The sequence below is a fragment of the Hydractinia symbiolongicarpus genome, chromosome 12 (assembly GCF_029227915.1).
Source record: "Hydractinia symbiolongicarpus strain clone_291-10 chromosome 12, HSymV2.1, whole genome shotgun sequence".
In the NCBI taxonomy this organism is placed as follows: Eukaryota; Metazoa; Cnidaria; class Hydrozoa; order Anthoathecata; family Hydractiniidae; genus Hydractinia; species Hydractinia symbiolongicarpus.
Window position 1 is genome coordinate 9,854,605 of NC_079886.1, and position 21,132 is coordinate 9,875,736.

The window sequence follows — 21,132 nt, forward strand, 5'->3', positions numbered from 1 at the left end:
TAAAGGGCGTTTAAAAGATGTTGGGCGCTAATTCAAATCGTTATACAGCAGCCGGGGAACTGAAGACCTGTGTTGTTCTTTTTGTAAGCAATGTAATGTGTACACTCTTCCCCACGTTGTTTTTTTAGGTTGCAATAAAACTTACACAGCATCTAGTGGACTTGTTACTTCCAGTAATCATCCACTGAACTATCAAAAGAACAGCAACTGTTATTACATTATAAAAGCTTCGATTGGTCACACGATTTCACTGTATCCAGTCTCGCTCAGCACAGAAGAAACACCGAGCTGTCAATTCGATTATCTTCGATTCTACGACGGAGCGTCGGAAAGGGATACGTTAATGAAAAATGGAACGTACTGCGGAGAAGAGTTACCTCCCACACTACACAGTAGCGGTGACACTCTCTTAATAAAATTCGTAACCGACGCAAGTATCACTAGGCCAGGCTTTGCAATCACGTATACAACGTCATCTGCGGGTGAGTGCATATTCCCTTCGTTATTTTAGGGTTTGGAATTCTTTATTCTAACTACTTTTCCAAGGTGAAAATATTACGGAATCGGATTGGTCGACAAGTCCGTACTAAATTGATATCGTTTCGTTTTACATTGCGGTATAAAAATTGCCGACACCGAGAACTAGTGTAGTGTAATAATGAAATAAACAGTAAAATTAAAACATTCATTTATCAAAAGAATCAAATCAGTTCCATTAAATGTGTTCTATGATTTCAAATTCATGATCTTTTAGTTTGTGGAGGTCTGGTAACTGGTTACAAGGGATCGCTGACGTCACCCCATTTTCCAATGTTATATTCGAATCAATACGCATGTGAATGGAATATTACTGTGAGCCCTGGGAAGAGAATTCGATTGAATGTTACACAGTTTGAGATGGAGGATCCTATGAATGGTGCGGATTGTTTAACGGTTGATTATTTACAGGTATGTTTGGTTACACGGTCTTTTGTTCTAATTCCCCGTTTTACCACAGCTCTATCAAAGTATCGTTTTGTCATCCAATGTTATAATTTTAGTTTGCTGAAAGAGGCAACATATTAGCAACATACTGTGGTCTCATTCACCCTGCTCCACGCACAAGTACAAGCAACTCAGTACGCGTGATATTCCGCTCGAATAATGTCAACAATGATTACAGAGGTTTCCAGTTGTTTTACAACGAGGTGTACTGATAACTTGGAAGGGAATTCATTCAAATAAAGGGAGAACCCTTAGATAATTTTTCATTATTTTTTATAATGGTATCATGTTCTGTACAGTTCTTCATTTGTAATTTGTTATTTGGTGTGTTGTTCGTGTGTGTAGATGTGTGCGCATGCTTGCGTGAATGCGTGTTTCACACAAGCTACAAAGTATGAATAAGTTGTATGTCTGTAACTTTTATAATTTCATGTAAATATTTTTTTTTTAATTTATGTTTGACACATTATTTGGGCAAAAATAATTGTTTATTATTTTTTCACTGGATGTAAATGTTATAATTGTATAAATAAGCTGCTCCATTCAATTTTTTGTTTTTATTTATAACGGACAACATTGTAAAATTTTCAACAAAAATTTGTGCATTTTCTACATAATAAACACAACATTCGGTTGTATGTAACGAAGTTTTGTTTTGGATTATAATAACCTCGAATCGACCATATACCTCAGATTCTTTCAGTTTGATACTTAATCTAAACTGTTATTGGAGCTATGAGCGTAGTGTATACTGAGGCTATGATTTCATTCTATAGAGAAAAATCGATTGCGTCTGTGTTTTACACTCTCACGGCGTTTAATGTGAAATACAATTGGCTTTAGTGAACAATGTTTGAGGCGATCCAAGCTGAGCTGTGTTTACAGGATCTTATTGCACTTTAAGCTACACTAATTCGCTGTGTGTAAAGGGTCTTATTGTACCATCGGTCACACTATTTCGCTGTGTCTTTTTGCATTATCGGTCACACTATTTCGCTGTCTCTTTTTGCATTATCGGTCACACTATTTCGCTGTGTCTTTTCGCATTTATCGACTACACTATTTCGCTGTGTCTTTTTGCATTATCGGCCACACTATTTCGCTGTGTCTTTTCGCATTTATCGGCTACACTATTTTGCTGTGTCTTTTTGCATTATCGGCCACACTATTTCGCTGTCTTTTTGCATTATCGGCCACACTATTTCGCTGTGTCTTTTTGCATTATCGGTCACACTATTTCGCTGTGTCTTTTTGCATTATCGGTCACACTATTTCGCTGTGTCTTCTTGCATTATCGGTCACACTATTTCGCTGTGTCATTTTGCATTATCGGTCATACTGTTTCGCTGTGTCTTTTTGCATTATCGGCCACACTATTTCGCTGTCTTTTTGCATTTTCGGTCACACTATTTCGCTGTGTGTAAAGTGTCTTATTGCACTATCGGTGCCAATAGTTCTCTGTCTACACCATGTTAACTTATTAACATGGTGTAGACACAACCCTAACGTGTGGATAAAAAACATATTAATGAAAGTTAAAAAAGATGTTTTTATACAAGGCTGTTGCTGAAAAACACTTCAGAAAAGTTGTTTTAAAATTGGAAAACACCTAGAAGTCAAGAAGTGTATTAACTAGATGACGAAATGCATCATGATTACATATATATACCATAAAAATATAAAATCTATACTAAAAAGATGAAATTTATTTAAGATCTCTATAGAGTAATAAAAAATATCTTCAAATGCAGATTTAAATGATTTATGCTAATTTGTTCACATCGTTTGTATTAAAAAACATTCGTTATAACGATAATTATAGACTCTTCGTTTGTGTTTGCCATTAGACATCATTTTTGACTCGAGCTTCTGAAAGGATTTTTCTATTTCGGTATGTTCAAACTCGGTATTTTCTTTCGGTATTTCCATAACATACCACTTAACATGTCGTACTTCTTATTTGAGGTGAGTTAATGTAATACTTCTCAACCTGCTGCTTATAAAGTTCATCAATTGTACTTGAATCCTGCAGATTCTGATCCCTCAGCTCTCCACCATAGATACTTTCATCTTGCTGTGGCATGGTTATCTTGAGTGTAATTACGTTATTTTTATCTCTTTCATTATATCTCTCTGGTCTTCGTGGTAGACATGGAACTCTACACACATTCAAGTTAGCTAAGTCATGTGTTTGACGCCTAAACGAAGAAAAATCATGCACTAAATTTGAGAACGTTTTGAGGGTTTGCTCTCTGAAGCCTCTCCCTTTTCATGTTTTATGGTACCCAAAATATATCATATATGTTTTCTTTGTAAACAAGTCAAAATATGATTGGACTATGCTTAGGCGAAAACACAGAATCAGGCTAAGAGAATACTTACGTTATGCTGGCTGAAAGCGAAATTAAAAACTTAAACGTTTCTTTATGGATAACGTGAAATGGTCCCGTTTTAGCTTTATAAGAACAGCGACAAAACTAAGGGTATATTTTCACAAGGCAAGTTCAGACTGTTAGTGGTGTTAATTAAGCCAACAAAAAAAAACAACCAAAATGCACCAAGAGTAGGTATAACTAAGATATGCTTAAAAATTTTTCTTGAATATGTTTGAGAAGCTTTATGCCTATAAAAAGAACATCGCTAAAACGTGAAATAAATAACGTAAATAAATTGGTAAAAGACGTATAAACTCTGCGAAAGGGCGCCCATCCTTTAAAGACATTTGTTTACTTAAGTTTCGAGGCATTACCCTACAGTTCCTATTACTAGAAAGAAGTTCAAAAACGGTATGGATAGTCTCTCAAAACGCGCCTGTAAAGTAATACTTGTGTACTCACCTGGAAGATCTGGATAAACGTCTTGCAATTGTATTTTTGTGTCTGCAGCAGATCACAATAAGGATGATGATGATGAGAAATACAAAAGCTGCGCAGATAGCCACCGCAAGAACGTAATCATCATCTAAAAAAAGAAAACATCGCCATTAAGCACTGTTTCTCCTTCACAACGGAAGTTTACTTTAAGTCAATGTCAGGAACTAAAAAAAAATTCAGTTAGCTATCACAGGCTTAGTCCCAACCTCGTTTTTTTATATATATATTATAAAAATTGCCCTGGTAACGAGATTGGCTGGCCCCCTGAAAAGTTTTTCCGATTTTAATTTTCGCGGCATTAACCTTTCCGTGTATTGGCATTAATTGAAAGTCGTTTGTAAGTCGTATTTTCTTTTTCTGTTATCGCGATCTACAGTGCTTTCCTTAAACGTTCCCTTTCTTCAAACTCCGCCCCCTTTTCTTAGAATAAACGCAGCATAAGGTCAGAGATTTTAACCTACAAGATTAGTTAAAAACGCATCCTCAGCAAAAAGTTAGGCTGGAAATGCTTCTCCTTCTCAACCATACTACGCGCAATATTGACACACATACGGTGGATAAAAACAAACATACCACTTTGTGCGCTCGAGCAACTATGTTCATTGCATGTGGTATTCATTATGTCGATATTTGAACCATCGTTGCAACGTCCGCCATTTTTAACAGTGGAGATACATTCTCGTGTTCGATTTTTAGTTCCTCCACCGCATGATTTTGTGCAATCCGTCCAACCTGACCAAGGACTGTATTTGGCTAAAAAAGCAAGTATTTGAATTTTATTAACGTGATTCGGTAGGGAATTTACCATATAGGACTAAAACAAGTTTCCATGTAAATTTGATAGGTGCTACAACTTGATGCTTAGCTGAGTACTAAAAAAAACCAGCATCCTTGTCAACACCCATTAATCCTGGGAATGAGGTTGGTTGTAATGATAATGAATTGCTTATGCTTCTTGCTTCTTCGTAAATCTTATAAATTTCAACATGTTCGATTTGACGCTTCGGTAAATTTGAAAGTATAGATGGATTTACTCAAAACATTTACACCTGTTGCTAGTCGAAACACTTCGTGTAAGAACTAAACAAATTAAATATCTACCTATGGGATTGCTACATCTCTTTCCGTTAAAACCTTCCTTACATCTGTAAAATACAAAAAAAAGTTATTAAACTTTTCGCTTTCTTCATTTTTGATAGAACACGCTAAACATTCAAAATTCTTACTTGCAAGTTGTATCTCCTGATGATGTTTCTTCACATACCCCTTGTGATGGATCACTGCATGTATTTATTACACATAACTCTAAAATAAGTATTTCTTTTTAGTATGAAATCTAACTTGATAGATGCTCTCCCTCTCACCGTCCAGCTTTAAATGATAGAAAGAAGCTCTGAGAAATAGGTAAGGAACTTGTGCAGTAACCTGTTCCAATAATTATTTTTATATAAATGTGAAAAAATAAGTTAAAAGCATGTCTGTTGGACTCCCTTCTATAACGACGCCCTTTTTTGCAGCGTAACAGAAAAGACCGGTCAAAATGGTATTTAAGAACACCGGTTACGGATTAAAAAGCGGTAAGGTACAAACCTCGGACTGTCACATTGATAAAAGTGTTCTCAAGTACTCTTGCCATTGTATTTGTTGATATATTTGAAAGTTGATCAAAATACAACCATGCTCGAAAGAACACGCTTCCAGAACTAAACACATTATACGTATAAAATAACTTCAATGTCATTACATTTTCAAATGGAAGAAACACCCCCATATACATTAATATAACATACGTACCTTAATTGGATAACAAAGCTGTTGTTTAAACCATATGGAGACAACAGCTTTTTAATCTAGAAATGACAAAACATTTGATTAACCTCTTTTTCAGATAACCAGAAAGTTTTTCTCAATTTTTAACGCTTAAGGTCTTTCCTCCTCCTAGCTAAATTCAGACTTTGTAGCAATTAAAAAAAGTCAGCCAAAGATAAATTTTGAGTCACCGAATAAGTAGCGAGACAAATAAAGTAAACAAAACTCGATTGCCCATTTACTGTGGACACAAGATCTAGGGCGTGTTAAACCCGTAGTGTTTCAATAGATATACAAATCGTACAAATTTTTTCTTCTTTTCATTATATAGGATTTGAAAATATACAAAATAGAAAAACTTAGACAATGTTGCTTCACCTGGTTAGTCAATCTGTTTGAAAGATTCTGATAATATGTCGATGACGGATCATCTAACTCCTCGTTGAAATCTTCGTTAACCTGACCATGTACAGAAAATTTTAGAAATTTTTTCAAGAACGGATACAATACTTCAGGATTTGATATATTCCATGGAAGAGGTGTCGGTAAGGCAGATGTTCCGACGACGGACGATAAACTCGACACATATGACGGACTAATTTTTATCATTGACGTTGCTACTTTAACGGATTTTAGCGTCAAAGCTGTTTTTTTGAAAAAACTTCTTTTTGTAACTGTCGAGGTCTGGTGCCAGTTGGTTGATGGCATGCGTGAAGAAGCGAAAGAAATTTCTAGAAAAACAGAACAAAATGGCGTCATATACTTATACGTATGTCACTGGCAGAAATTAGTTTGTGCCTACAACAGTAGACGCCCGTCAAGTCGGGAGACAGGCGGTGTCTGTCCTTGTAGATGTCCTTAATCGTTACATTGACGTAATTTACCTTAAATACTAACACGAAGTTATCAGATTACAGCTAAAAATATACCTGTTACAGTGACATCTGTCACACCTGATCCCTTTAAAGCGTTGCCCAAACTGTTTTTGTCTATAGTTGAAGTAGGATCAAAATATAATGCTGCGTCGAATATAACACTCCCAGGGCTAGAATTAGAGAAGAGAAATTACATTCGAGTACATGTATTGTGAAGGAGAAGGATAAATGTTTACCATTTCATTGAGTGGGTTCAGCAGGTTGAATCAAGACTTTAAGTTGGTGAGGAAAATTAAAAATAGTTGTACCTGAATCCTGTTATTTCACTTTTAAGGAGACCAAGTTTGTCAAACGTAGCAGCGAACTAAAAAAAGAGATAAAAAAGGCATACTAAACATTACAAATGAAAAAGTAATGTTTAATAGGCTGTTAGTGTACCTCAACGTTTAATCGTTTTGATAGTTTTTGGGAAGCTTCAGAGTCTGGATTTTCCAGGTCAGGTGTGAATGTTTCATTCAGTCTTCCTTGAATAAGAAAGATCTTTGGTCCATTGAGTATACTTGAGACTGTTGACTCTTTTAAAGATGGAGTTGAAGTTAACCTCCCACTTGAAAATAATGATCGCATGGTTGTTGAGATCTTGTGTTGAGAAGAAGTAGATAAAAGACTTGGAGTGGATTCCTGCATCATCCGGCTTAAAGATAAAGTCGAAACTGTCTGCGATGGCATCAATAGGATAGATGTTATTGGAGCTGTTGCTGATTGGAGATTTGAATAGAACGATGCATGCGAAGTGCTGTGTAAGCTGATTGTCTTCTTTAAAGCTTCTGTTGATAGGGGAACTTTTTGTACTAGACTTTCATTCTTTACTCTGCTGCTAATGCTTGCAAGTGATTTATTTAGAGCAGTTGTGATAGATTCATTAAAAATGTTTGGGACCATGGTGGAATATATTTTTGTGTTCGTAGTTGTTCCTTTTGACATTGAAGTATTTAATCTTTCTATCAATGTTGTGTGCACGTTTAATGCAAAACTTGAATCAATAGGCAATGGCATCTTCAAACTGGTCATCTTGCTCCTTGATGGAAAAATCTGCATCGACTTGCTTTGTAATATTGCAAAAGATGAAGGTAATATATTTACCGTGCTGACTATTAAAGGTGTTGGCATTAAACTTGGAACGAAACGAGTATTGCTAGATGCTCTTTCGACAAATGTGCTGCTTGTTATTACAGGACTGGACAATGCAAAAACTGTTTGAATTGTACCTTCCGCAGATTGCGAAGTAATTGTTCCAACGACAGATGATAAACTCCACACATATGTGGGATTAATTTTTGTTACTGACGTTGTTAGTTCAACGGATTTTAGCGTTAAAGTTGTCTTTTCGGATAAACTTCTTTTCGCAACTGTCGAGGTCTGGAGAGAGTTTGTTGATGGCATATGTGAAGAAGCCAATGAAAGTTCTATAAACGCAAAACAAAATGATCTCATATTCTTAAACGTATGTCACTTATAGAAGCAGTGTACGTCCATCAAATCGAGACCCAGGTGGTGTCTCTTGCTGTAGATGTCCTTTATCATTAATTTAAGATGAAGTTTCTTTCTAATTTTAATTTTCTCAAAATTGATAGTTATGACATAAATACTAACACCAATTCATCAGATTACAGCTAAAAATATACCTGTTACAGTGACATCTGTCACACCTGATCCCTTTAAAGCGTTGCCCAAACTGTTTTTGTCTATAGTTGAAGTGGGATCAAAATATAATGCTGCGTCGAATATAACACTCCCAGGGCTAGAATTAGAGAAGAGAAATTACATTTGAGTACATGTATTGTGAAGGAGAAGGATAAATGTTTACCATTTCATTGAGTGGGTTCAGCAGGTTGAATCAAGACTTTAAGTTGGTGAGGAAAATTAAAAATAGTTGTACCTGAATCCTGTTATTTCACTTTTAAGGAGACCAAGTTTGTCAAACGTAGCAGCGAACTAAAAAAAGAGATAAAAAAGGCATACTAAACATTACAAATGAAAAAGTAATGTTGAATAGGCTGTTAGTGTACCTCAACGTTTAATCGTTTTGATAGTTTTTGGGAAGCTTCAGAGTCTGGATTTTCCAGGTCAGGTGTGAATGTTTCATTCAGTCTTCCTTGAATAAGAAAGATCTTTGGTCCATTGAGTATACTTGAGACTGTTGACTCTTTTAAAGATGGAGTTGAAGTTAACCTCCCACTTGAAAATAATGATCGCATGGTTGTTGAGAGCTTGTGTTGAGATATAGATACCATTCTTGCACTGTATTGTGATGTGAAATGGTAAGAAGAAGTAGATAAAAGACTCGGAGCGAGTTCCTGCATCATCCGGCTTAAAGATAAAGTCGAAACTGTCTGCGATGGCATCAATAGGATAGATGTTATTGGAGCTGTTGCTGATTGGAGATTTGAATAGAACGATGCATGCGAAGTGCTGTGTAAGCTGATTGTCTTCTTTAAAGCTTCTGTTGATAGGGGAACTTTTTGTACTAGACTTTCATTCTTTACTCTGCTGCTAATGCTTGCAAGTGATTTATTTAGAGCAGTTGTGATAGATTCATTAAAAATGTTTGGGACCATGGTGGAATATATTTTTGTGTTCGTAGTTGTTCCTTTTGACATTGAAGTATTTAATCTTTCTATCAATGTTGTGTGCACGTTTAATGCAAAACTTGAATCAATAGGCAATGGCATCTTCAAACTGGTCATCTTGCTCCTTGATGGAAAAATCTGCATCGACTTGCTTTGTAATATTGCAAAAGATGAAGGTAATATATTTACCGTGCTGACTATTAAAGGTGTTGGCATTAAACTTGGAACGAAACGAGTATTGCTAGATGCTCTTTCGACAAATGTGCTGCTTGTTATTACAGGACTGGACAATGCAAAAACTGTTTGAATTGTACCTTCCGCGGATTGCGAAGTAATTGTTCCAACGACAGATGATAAACTCGACACATATGTGGGATTAATTTTTGTTACTGACGTTGTTAGTTCAACGGATTTTAGCGTTAAAGTTGTTTTTTTGGATAAACTTCTTTTCGCAACTGTCGAGGTCTGGAGAGAGTTTGTTGATGGCATATGTGAAGAAGCCAATGAAAGTTCTATAAACGCAAAACAAAATGATCTCATATTCTTACACGTATGTCACTTATAGAGGCAGTGCACGTCCATCAAATCGAGACCCAGGTGGTGTCTCTTGCTGTAGATGTCCTTTATCATTAATTTAAGATGAAGTTTCTTTCTAATTTTAATTTTCTCAAAATTGATAGTTATGACATAAATACTAACACCAATTCATCAGATTACAGCTAAAAATATACCTGTTACAGTGACATCTGTCACACCTGATCCCTTTAAAGCGTTGCCCAAACTGTTTTTGTCTATAGTTGAAGTGGGATCAAAATATAATGCTGCGTCGAATATAACACTCCCAGGGCTAGAATTAGAGAAGAGAAATTACATTTGAGTACATGTATTGTGAAGGAGAAGGATGTAATGTAGTTAATAGTTGTACCTGAATCCTGTTATTTCACTTTTAAGGAGACCAAGTTTGTCAAACGTAGCAGCAAACTAAAAAAAGAGATAAAAAAGGCATACTAAACATTACAAATGAAAAAGTAATGTGTAATAGGCTGTTAGTGTACCTCAACGTTTAATCGTTTTGATAGTTTTTGGGAAGCTTCAGAGTCTGGATTTTCCAGGTCAGGTGTGAATGTTTCATTCAGTCTTCCTTGAATAAGAAAGATCTTTGGTCCACTGAGTATACTTGAGACTGTTGACTCTTTTAAAGATGGAGTTGAAGTTAACCTCCCACTTGAAAATAATGATCGCATGGTTGTTGAGAGCTTGTGTTGAGATATAGATACCATTCTTGCACTGTATTGTGATGTGAAATGGTAAGAAGAAGTAGATAAAAGACTTGGAGCGGATTCCTGCATCATCCGGCTTAAAGATAAAGTCGAAACTGTCTGCGATGGCATCAATAGGATAGATGTTATTGGAGCTGTTGCTGATTGGAGATTTGAATAGAACGATGCATGCGAAGTGCTGTGTAAGCTGATTGTCTTCTTTAAAGCTTCTGTTGATAGGGGAACTTTTTGTACTAGACTTTCATTCTTTACTCTGCTGCTAATGCTTGCAAGTGATTTATTTAGAGCAGTTGTGATAGATTCATTAAAAATGTTTGGGACCATGGTGGAATATATTTTTGTGTTCGTAGTTGTTCCTTTTGACATTGAAGTATTTATTCTTTCTATCAATGTTGTGTGCACGTTTAATGCAAAACTTGAATCAATAGGCAATGGCATCTTCAAACTGGTCATCTTGCTCCTTGATGGAAAAATCTGCATCGACTTGCTTTGTAATATTGCAAAAGATGAAGGTAATATATTTACCGTGCTGACTATTGAAGGTGTTGGCATTAAACTTGGAACGAAACGAGTATTGCTAGATGCTCTTTCCACAAATGTGCTGCTTGTTATTACAGGACTGGAAATTGTAAAAACTGTTTGAATTGTACTTCCTTCCGATCGCAGAGCAGTTGCCATACTTTTATTTAGTGTCAGTGTTGCATTCATTTTATGACTTATTTGTAACGTATAGTTAGAAGAAGATTTTGTTACGGAATGTTTTATATCTGTCGGTATTTCAATTGTTGGTGATGTGTTTAGAGAAATTAAATGCACTGTTATTGTATCGCCAGTTTCAGCTGTCAGTGTCTTTGATTTAATTGAACGATATACCTGTGTTAAAAGGAATGAACTGGGTAAAAGTGTTGATGGATGGATTGAAAACACCCAGAATGAACGTGATGGTTGCACTCTCCTGGTGGGAGCTGAGTGTTCATACACTGTTGTAGGTATTGTTTCTTCACTTAACGATGCAGTGTGGCTGGAGTGTTGAACTTGTATCGATTTTGTCGGAGATGTCTTTATCAGGTGTGATGCGCTCTGTACTTTTGATTCTCTTGCGGCAGTTTTTCGCGTGGAAAAGATGGATGTTGGTATTTTGGTCACAAAGGCAAGATCTAAGAAAGGTTTAAACTATAAAATGATTACGAACTTATTAAAGATTAAGCATTTTTATATCATTTTTTTACACGTTTATTTCATTGTTTACTGTTTTTTTGTTAAATATAATAAAAATTAACCTTTTACAGTAACATCAGTAATTCCTGTGCTTTTGTTTTCAAGTAATAATTTGATTGTTGTTGAGTCGATTGTTGATGAAGAATCAAATGATAAAGTAGCATCGAATACAATACTACCCGCACTGAAAAGAAAATTTGATGACAATGAAAATGGAATTATATAAACCTTTGTCTCTCCAGCTATGCTGATAGTGATAACGTTTATTATTTAGACACAAGAGACATTTGATGATTACGAAAACGCAAAGACAAGTAGCTATTCATCACACTTTTGAAGTCTTGTTTTATGAATTAAGTATAATAGCAGCAAATTTATATTACCTAAATTTGTTGATGCTGACTCGAAGCAATCCTAGATTTCTTAGTAACTTTTCAAACTAAAATTAGAAGAAAATATAGCACAAGACAAGCTTAAAGAAGCATATGAGGTTGTATTTATTAACCATATATTCAAATAAAGCTAACTTAATGTATTGAAAGTATCATTAAAACCAACAGTTTCCAAAATTTTGAAACACCACCCAAAAGACTATCGAAAGTTTTTTGTCGAGACGAAACCTGAAAAATTAAACCGCTCTGGAGGCATAATTATGTATACTTACCAAGTTAGATACATTTTTCGTAAGTGTTTTATAACTTTTAGAATCAGGATTTTCTAAGTCTGATGTGAAATTTTGTTGAAGTTTTCCTCGAACAGAGAATTTATTTGAACCAGATATAATTGAGTTGTATACTGTTGACCTGGAAGTTCCTGACGCTGATGCTTCTATAATCTTTGTAGGTAAAAAATAAGATGTTGAAGTGATGTGTGTATTTTGAGCAACGCTAGGAACAGGCACTAGTAAATATAGTGATGATGAAATATATCGTGAGAATCCATTGCTTTCCTGAGACGTCGCAACCAAAGTTGGATACTCTGTGGATCGAACATTGGTCATTTTAGGTTGCACCCATGATGGTGTAAGGATACTTGCTCCAGTCACATTTGATTTTAAAATTGCAGTTAATGTAGTAGCACTATTGTAAACATTGGAAATAGTAAAATGGTTTCCACTAGTAATATATTTCATTGTAGGAGATACTGAATGGTTTTCACCAGTAACGTATTTCATTGTAGGAGTTATTATATGGTTTTCACTAGTCACATATTTCATTGTAGCAGTTGCTGAATGGTTTTCACTAGTCACATATTTCATTGTAAGAGTTGTTGAATGGTTTTCCCTAATCACATATTTCATTGTAGGAGTTGCTGAATGGTTTTTACTAGTCACATATTTCATTGTAGCAGTTGCTGAATGGTTTTCACTAGTCACATATTTCATTGTAGGAGTTGTTGAATGGTTTTCACTAGTCACATATTTCATTGTAGCAGTTGCTGAATGGTTTTCACTAGTCATATATTTCATTGTAGGAGTTGCTGAATGGTTTTCACTAGTCACATATTTCATTGTAGGAGTTGGTAAATGGTTTTCACTAGTCATATATTTCATTGTAGGAGTTGATGAATGGTTTTCACTAGTAAGATATTTCATTGTAGGAGTTGTTGAATGGTTTTTACTAGTCACATATTTCATTGTAGCAGTTGCTGAATGGTTTTCACTAGCCACATATTTCATTGTAGGAGTTGATGAATGGTTTTCACTAGTAAGATATTTCATTGTAGGAGTTGATGAATGGTTTTCACTAGTCATATATTTCATTGTAGGAGTTGATGAATGGTTTTCACTAGTAAGATATTTCATTGTGGGAGTTGTTGAATGGTTTTTACTAGTCACATAATTCATTGTAGCAGTTGCTGAATGGTTTTCACTAGCCAAATATTTCATCGTAGGAGTTGATAAGTTGTTTTCATTAGTCACATATTCCATTGTAGGAGTTGTTATATGGTTTTCACTAGTCACATATTTCATTGTAGGAGTTGCTGAATGGTTTTCACTAGTCACATATTTCATTGTAGGAGTTGCTGAATGGTTTTCACTAGTCACATATTTCATTGTAGGAGTTGCTGAATGGTTTTCACTAGTCACATATTTCATTGTAGGAGTTGCTAAATGGTTTTCACTAGTCACATATTTCATTGTAGGAGTTGCTGAATGGTTTTCACTAGTCACATATTTCATTGTAGGAGTTGCTAAATGGCTTTCACTAGTAACATACTTCATTGTGGGAGTTGTTGAATGGTTTTTACTAGTCATTTGTTTCATTGTGGATGTTGCTGAAGGGCTTTCACGTGTAACCTTGTCTCTTGTTGTCAATTCAGCTGTGGAGAAAACGGGAGAGCCCACCATTGTTCTATTTGGAGATACTATATGTAATTTGTACGTCAACGTGGAAGTGACGTACGGCTTGTCAATAGCCGACGTTGTAGCACGCGTTGCATATGGTAAAGTTTGTGTGTTCACATCAAGTAGTGACGTTGTAAGTGGTTCGTCAAGTTTTCTTGAATTTGTCCATGTTGGTTTTACGTTGAGTGAATTTGATGTAGGTTTTCTTGCAACGGAAGTAGCCATGCTATCACGGGGAAATGTTTCGGCCATTGATTGCGTGTATTTTGTGGATGGTGAATGTCCTAAGGCTGAAAGAAAATAAATAATACCGCCGCCCTTGAATTAATTTTTTTCGTTGTTTGCTTTTCTTACCACTAAAAGAAATTGTGAATAGCAGAGATTTTAGACACTTGAACAAAATAAAAGTAAGACGAAAAAAAAGCCAAAATGAGTCAATGGTAAGAAAAATGCATCTCAAATGTTGTGTTTTACAAAATTGTTTACTAAATGCATTTTAAAGGATTATAAAGACATAATTTATTTCAGCGAATAATTAAACTTCATTTATATCACAAAATTGTACTTAAAGTCGGTTTCCATTAACATAAAAATTGTTGAACAGCAGTTGTTAGCAATCGCCGCTATAGGTTTATTACAAATACATCTTGTGCAAGGAAACAACACAAGGATATTGCACAACAAATGTTGTATAGACAGAACTTTTTTAATTTCTACAACAGTTGCCACAACAGTGGGCGACATTTACGAAATTTAATAAAAAATAAAATTACTGGATAATCTTTTTGTGGTACAAACTTTACGATATTTGTAGCTCGCAAAGACTTTCCGCTGAAAGACAGGCGATATTTTCTTTCTGTTAGGCAATTACGGCATAACAGAGCATAAAAGAAAGAAGTTGTACTTATAATACAGTCAGCAGTCCATTTTTTTAAAGGCATTTGTTTTAACAATGTAAAAGCAAACGATATATAAACGCAGAGCTAAAATTTTTTACCTTTCACAGTGACATCACTAATTCCTGTGTTTCCACTTTCCAGTAATGATTTAATTGTCATTGCGTCGATTGTTGATGAAGAATCAAATGATAAAGTTGCATCAAATACAATACTACCAGCACTGAAAAAAAGAATAAAGAAAGTTAAAATATACTTTTGTTTGTTATTCTTTTCCTTAATCCCACCACAAGTAACACAGGCAAAGGCTGTAGTAGGAGGCGGAGAAGGTTCGATGAAGCACTGCTTTCACTTCTGAACTGCTAAATTATTATATAGTTACTTCTTACAAGCATTGCAGTTTGTAAAAACTTTTAAAATATATCGTTGTTTTTTTTTGCTTCGTGATTAATCACTGGCATTGGAAGTAATTAGAACAATGACAAGTTGTTTCAATATTTACTTTCCAGGAAAGCTTTAGACGCCAAATTGGCATAAATGTATTTTTCAGAACAGTTAAACAGATTCGAAGTTTTTACAGGCCAGTTGTGATTGGGCGCCAAAATGAACAAAATTATTTAACATTTTTGAAGTTCTTATAATGCAAAAAATTACCAGCTGCAACGGTTTAATAACCCTTAAAACACTCGTTCCACCAATATACGGGCAGCCCTACAGTTAGACCACCATACATTTGGATAGGGGTAAATTGGACTACTAAACGGTACCAAACGTGAACTGTCTAGGTTTTTTCCTCAGCCACCAATCGCGGGTAAAATTTTTCGAAACCGATTATGTCAACATGGGTCTTTCTTTAAGGGTTAATACTGTTGCAATGAATGGTGTCTAGCAAATACCAAGGAAAGAGGGAAAAAGGTACGGCATGATAGACCACAAACTGGGTAGAGAAAATACCTGAATTTATTAATTTTTGTTCGTCGTAATCCACTGCCTTCTAATACGTCAGCAAACTAAAAAATATCGAAGTAACCTTTTTAAAAGTATATTGCAAAAGACAGGCAGCAAAACACAGGATACCAGAACGTAAAAACAGTAGATGCTTTTAGCTAAGATTAACTGATTTACTGATTTACCTTTCTACTTAGTTCTGTTGAAAGATTTTTGTATGCATCTGAGTTTTTATCGTTAAGATCGTCTAAAAATATTTGTTCTAGTGTTCCAAGGATTGAAAACAATTTTTCATTCGAAGTTGTCGGAATCTGAGTGCTACTTACAGCGGACATCGTCTTCGAATATTTTTCGCCTATAAAAGACAAATACACAAATGTTAACCAAACACTGTAGATGTAGAAAGACGTGCTGCTGTTTTTTTGTTGGATTTCTCACTTTAAAAAAAAACATTTGCCTAAAATTTTTACCTGTGGGTTCCAACGATTCCATAGATACTGTTCTCAAGATAACTTTCTTCATCTTAATTTTAGTAAAAGATTCATAGCCCATAGTTAATTGTGTCTGTGATGTAACAGCATTTTTCTCCAACAATTTCGTTTTGGCTGATATTGTTGGTGTTTGCATCAGAATATCCTTACTTTTAGTTGTCGTCAACATTTCATTTTCTATTGTTGGTTGTACCACTGAAGTATCCAATTTTATTGTTTGTGTAGATGAGAATTTTGTTGGCGTTGGTAACACAATATCCTTACTTTTAGTTGGCATCAACATTTCTTTTTGAGTAGATAGTTGTACGACTAAAGTAACCGATTTCGTTGTTTGTGTGAATGATGATTTGGTGGGTGTTGGCATCAGAATATTCTTACTTTTAGTTGTCGTCAACATTTCTTTTCCCGTAGATGGTTGTACCACTGAAGTATCCGATTTTATTGTTTGTGTGAATGATGATTTGGTGGGTGTTGGCATCAGAATATTCTTACTTTTAGTTGTCGTCAACATTTCTTTTTCTGTAGACAGTTGTACCACTGAAGTATCCGATTTTGTTGTTTGTGTAGATGAAAATTTTGTTGGTGTTGGTAACACAATATCCTTACTTTTAGTTGTTATTGACATTTCATTTTCTATTGTTGGTTGTACCACTGAAATATCCAATTTTATTGTTTGTGTGGATGATGATTTTGGTGGTGTTGGTATCACAATATCCTTACTTTTAGTTGTCATCAACATTTCTTTTTGAGTAGATAGTTGCACCACTGAAGTATCCGATTTCGTTGTTTGTGTGAATGATGATTTGGTGGGTGTTGGTATCACAATATTTTTATTTTTAGTTGGCATTAACATTTCTTTTTGAGTAGATAGTTGTACGACTAAAGTATCCGATTTCGTTGTTTGTGTGAATGATGATTTGGTGGGTGTTGGTATCACAATATTTTTATTTTTAGTTGGCATTAACATTTCTTTTTGAGTAGATAGTTGTACGACTAAAGTATCCGATTTCGTTGTTTGTGTGAATGATGATTTGGTGGGTGTTGGTATCACAACATTTTTATTTTTAGTTGGCATTACCATTTCTTTTTGAGTAGATAGTTGTACGACTAAAGTATCCGATTTCGTTGTTTGTGTGAATGATGACTTGGTGGGTGTTTGAATCAGAATATCCTTACTTTTAGTTGTCATAAACATTTCTTTTTCTGTAGATAGTTGCACCACTGAAGTGTCCGATTTTGTTGTTTGTACAGATGAGAATTTTGTTGGCGTTGGTAACACAATATCCTTACTTTTAGTTGTTATCGACATTTCTCTTTGTGTAGACAGTTGCACCACTGAAATATCCGATTTTGTTCTTTGTGTGGATGATGATTGTGTTGATGTTGGTATCACATTGTCTGTACTTTTAGTTGTCGTCAACATTTCTTTTCCTGTAGATAGTTGTACCACTGAAGTATCCGATTTTTTTGTTTCTGTAGATGAGAATTTTGTTGATGTTGGTATCAGAATATTCTTACTCTTAATTGGCATCAAAATTTCTTTTTGTGTAGATAGTTGTACGACTAAAGTATCCGATTTTGTTCTTTGTGTGGATGATAATTTTGTTGGCGTTGGTAACACAATATCCTTACTTTTAGTTGTTATCGACATTTCTCTTTGTGTAGACAGTTGCACCACTGAAATATCCGATTTTGTTCTTTGTGTGGATGATGATTGCGTTGATGTTTGTATCACAATGTCTGTACTTTTCGTTGTCGTCAACATTTCTTTTCCTGTAGATGGTTGTACCACTGAAGTGTCCGATTTTGTTGTTCGTGTGGATGATGATTTTATTGGTGTTAGCATCAGAATATTCTTACTCTTAGTTGGCATCAACATTTTTCTTTGAGTAGATAGTTGTACCACTGGATTATCCGATTTTGTTCTTTGTGTGGATGATGATTTTGTTGGCGTTGGTAACACAATATCCTTACTTTTAGTTGTCATCAACATTTCTTTTTCTGTAGATAGTTGTACCACTGAAGTATTCGATTTTGTTCTTTGTGTGGATGATAATTTTGTTGGCGTTGGTAACACAATATCCTTACTTTTAGTTGTTATCGACATTTCTCTTTGTGTAGACAGTTGCACCACTGAAATATCCGATTTTGTTCTTTGTGTGGATGATGATTGCGTTGATGTTTGTATCACAATGTCTGTACTTTTCGTTGTCGTCAACATTTCTTTTCCTGTAGATGGTTGTACCACTGAAGTGTCCGATTTTGTTGTTCGTGTGGATGATGATTTTATTGGTGTTAGCATCAGAATATTCTTACTCTTAGTTGGCATCAACATTTTTCTTTGAGTAGATAGTTGTACCACTGGATTATCCGATTTTGTTCTTTGTGTGGATGATGATTGTGTTGATGTTGGTAACACAATATCCTTACTTTTAGTTGTCATCAACATTTCTTTTTCTGTAGATAGTTGTACCACTGAAGTATTCGATTTTGTTGTTTGTGTGGACGATAATTTTGTTGGTGATTCTGTTACAATGCCTGTGCTTATAGTAGTGATCAACAATCTTTTTTCCAATGATATTTTACTATTTTTCGATGTTGTTGTTTGAGCAGTTGATAACTTGATTGATTTTAATGTTAAGTTGTCGACAGTTGCGTTTGCGATCATTTCTGTAATTACTCGTGTCTGTGCGGTATTTTTTGTGGGTGATTGGCTTTTGAATACGTTGTTATCAGTTTTTATTGCGACCATGTTGATGTTTGATCTTGCTGTAATTGGTGCTGTATTGATTTCTACTATATTTACATCTTTTGTTTTTTCCAAACTTCTCTGTGATTTTCGTTTAGTCTGTTTTGACGAGGACTTCGTGGCATTCATTTTGTTTAAAAGGTTTGTAATTACTGCCTTCTCTGTTCTCGATGTATTTTCAAAAACTTTCCTGGTCAAGCTAGGCATAATTGTTTTTATTTTTATCTCCTTGTGGTTGCTGGAAAAGGAAAAAGTTTTTATCGCAGACGTTTTTCTTATTATCCGTTTAGACTGTCCCATACTTCCTTCATCAGATGGCGACGCCGAGTCCATTGGCGAAGGTGACAATTTTTCGGGATTGAAAATGAAATGTGAAGAACGTGTAGAAACAGTATTTGCTATCGAAATTACTCTTTTAAAGTTTCTTTTGGAATCTTCTATGAAAGACACTGCAGAATTTAATTGGTTATTACTAGAGTATAGATTCTTTGAAATATTCTTTAGTGTTTTTTTCAAAGAACTTTTACTATTAGTTTCATTGTAATCTAATATTGTAGATGGAGATGGTCGCAGCAGTTGTTTGCTTGAGTGAAACCGATTTATAGATATACTGTTCACTGTTGTGTGGAAGACTTGCGTGTTTAAAATTGCTTGTCTTGAATGGAGATTGTTATAATTGACATGTGATGAAATGCTTGAATGTGGTATTATACTTTTGTTTGCGAAATCGTTTCTTACTTTTTGGGAATTTTCCATGTTATGAGAACGACGCAACGTAGTATTGAAAATAATACTTTTTGAAGCAACTAATGATATGATGTTTTGTTCAGAAGTTTTGTCATGACGCATTCCATGTTCAGGTAAAAGTTTCTTCATGGAGGACCGAACCTGTATTGGATCACGTGTTGTGATAGTTAATGTTGTTAATGTTTTCTCTGGCTGCTGCATGAAAGTAGGTGTATTTGACTGATATTGAGAGCATGTTTTATGTGAATAACACAGCAACATAAACGCTAACATGACCTTCATTGAGGTAATGCTTATCATTTCGTTTCTTGTTGTTGTTCGGAGCGTTTTTTTTCCTTTCTACTTCTGTTCCTTATATTTGATGTAGCTATGTTGTGCTAATTTTTTTATCGTAAAGTGTATTTTCTTCTTATTATTATTTTTCTTCCTTTTTCTTCTTCTTCTTCTTCTTTTTCACAACACGTTATATGATCAATCCTTGTGCTGATATTTAATGTGCATTTTAATAAATATTAAAAAAAATCATTCTCATAAGAATAGGATGAATAGATGTTAATCTTTAAAGCTTGCATTCAAATTGAGGATGAATGTTTCAAATATATTGAAAACTTTAAAAATTCATGATATGTATTTCTTTTTGACATGGACGTCAGTTCTGTGACAATTTGTTCCCAGGACTCTTAGTAGCATTTTTTATTAAGCTAAACGAAGTGAGCTGGGTCGGGATGTAGCACATTTGTGTTATTAAAGATGTTCTTGTCATCAAGGAAAAAAACAGCTGCTTGTCATAATGTCTGTAATGTTAATCTCCTGCTTTGAGTATTTTTGAAATTAAATTGAATTTTACCGTTCTTGTTTTTTTCACGGGGGAGAGCATTGTGCGCAACTTTCGAGGTAACCATTTACAAAATTTTAACAAAGTAATAAAGAGAGGGAAAATTAACGCCGGAGGGAAACCAAGATTTATAAACTCTAACAAGGTTTTTTGGCAACAACTAGCAGAGGATAAATTGCTAATTTAGTAGCAGAAATTGTAGTGTGTGATGAAAATAAAAAAATATTAGGGAAAATAATTATATAGTTTTACCGCCTTTTTAAAATCAATCCGTTGCACCTTGGTTGCACCAATATCCGTCTCGGGCAAAAACATGGCTTGCCCTTGTGGAGACACTAAATTTTACCCAATCCCCTCATCGGTTGAAAAAATGGCCGCCGTTATTAAAGGACATTATTTTCTTATTCACTTTGTTCAACCGAAAATAAGAGCCTTATTGTCTACGTAATC

The 21,132-nt window shown here is 34.8% G+C and overlaps 2 protein-coding genes across 2 annotated transcripts in view; one reads left to right on the plus strand and one right to left on the minus strand.

Annotated features, from left to right (window-relative positions):
• The window catches only part of LOC130622474 (cubilin-like), a 34,625-nt gene extending 32,998 nt beyond the window's left edge, over positions 1 to 1,627 (plus strand). Inside the window, exons 42-44 of the mRNA XM_057437932.1 lie at positions 129 to 482; positions 755 to 948; positions 1,041 to 1,627. Coding sequence (XP_057293915.1) covers positions 129 to 482; positions 755 to 948; positions 1,041 to 1,196 — 704 coding nt within the window. The 3' untranslated portion in view covers positions 1,197 to 1,627. The remainder of the gene's footprint in view (positions 1 to 128; positions 483 to 754; positions 949 to 1,040) is intronic.
• A 967-nt stretch (positions 1,628 to 2,594) lies between these two features.
• LOC130622472 (mucin-16-like) lies at positions 2,595 to 20,781 on the minus strand. Its single transcript, XM_057437931.1, has 24 exons — positions 16,331 to 20,781; positions 16,046 to 16,215; positions 15,867 to 15,922; positions 15,014 to 15,135; positions 12,334 to 14,306; positions 12,053 to 12,108; positions 11,732 to 11,853; positions 10,227 to 11,608; positions 10,097 to 10,152; positions 9,903 to 10,018; positions 8,611 to 9,683; positions 8,481 to 8,536; positions 8,227 to 8,342; positions 6,980 to 8,007; positions 6,850 to 6,905; positions 6,596 to 6,711; positions 6,045 to 6,397; positions 5,652 to 5,707; positions 5,448 to 5,560; positions 5,084 to 5,162; positions 4,959 to 5,002; positions 4,431 to 4,610; positions 3,822 to 3,945; positions 2,595 to 3,182 (listed from the first exon to the last, which is right to left on the minus strand). Exons 1-24 carry the CDS (start codon positions 20,145 to 20,147, stop codon positions 2,924 to 2,926), a joined length of 11,523 nt encoding a protein of 3,840 aa, XP_057293914.1. The 5' UTR covers positions 20,148 to 20,781; the 3' UTR covers positions 2,595 to 2,923.
• Between the last annotated feature and the right edge of the window lie 351 nt (positions 20,782 to 21,132).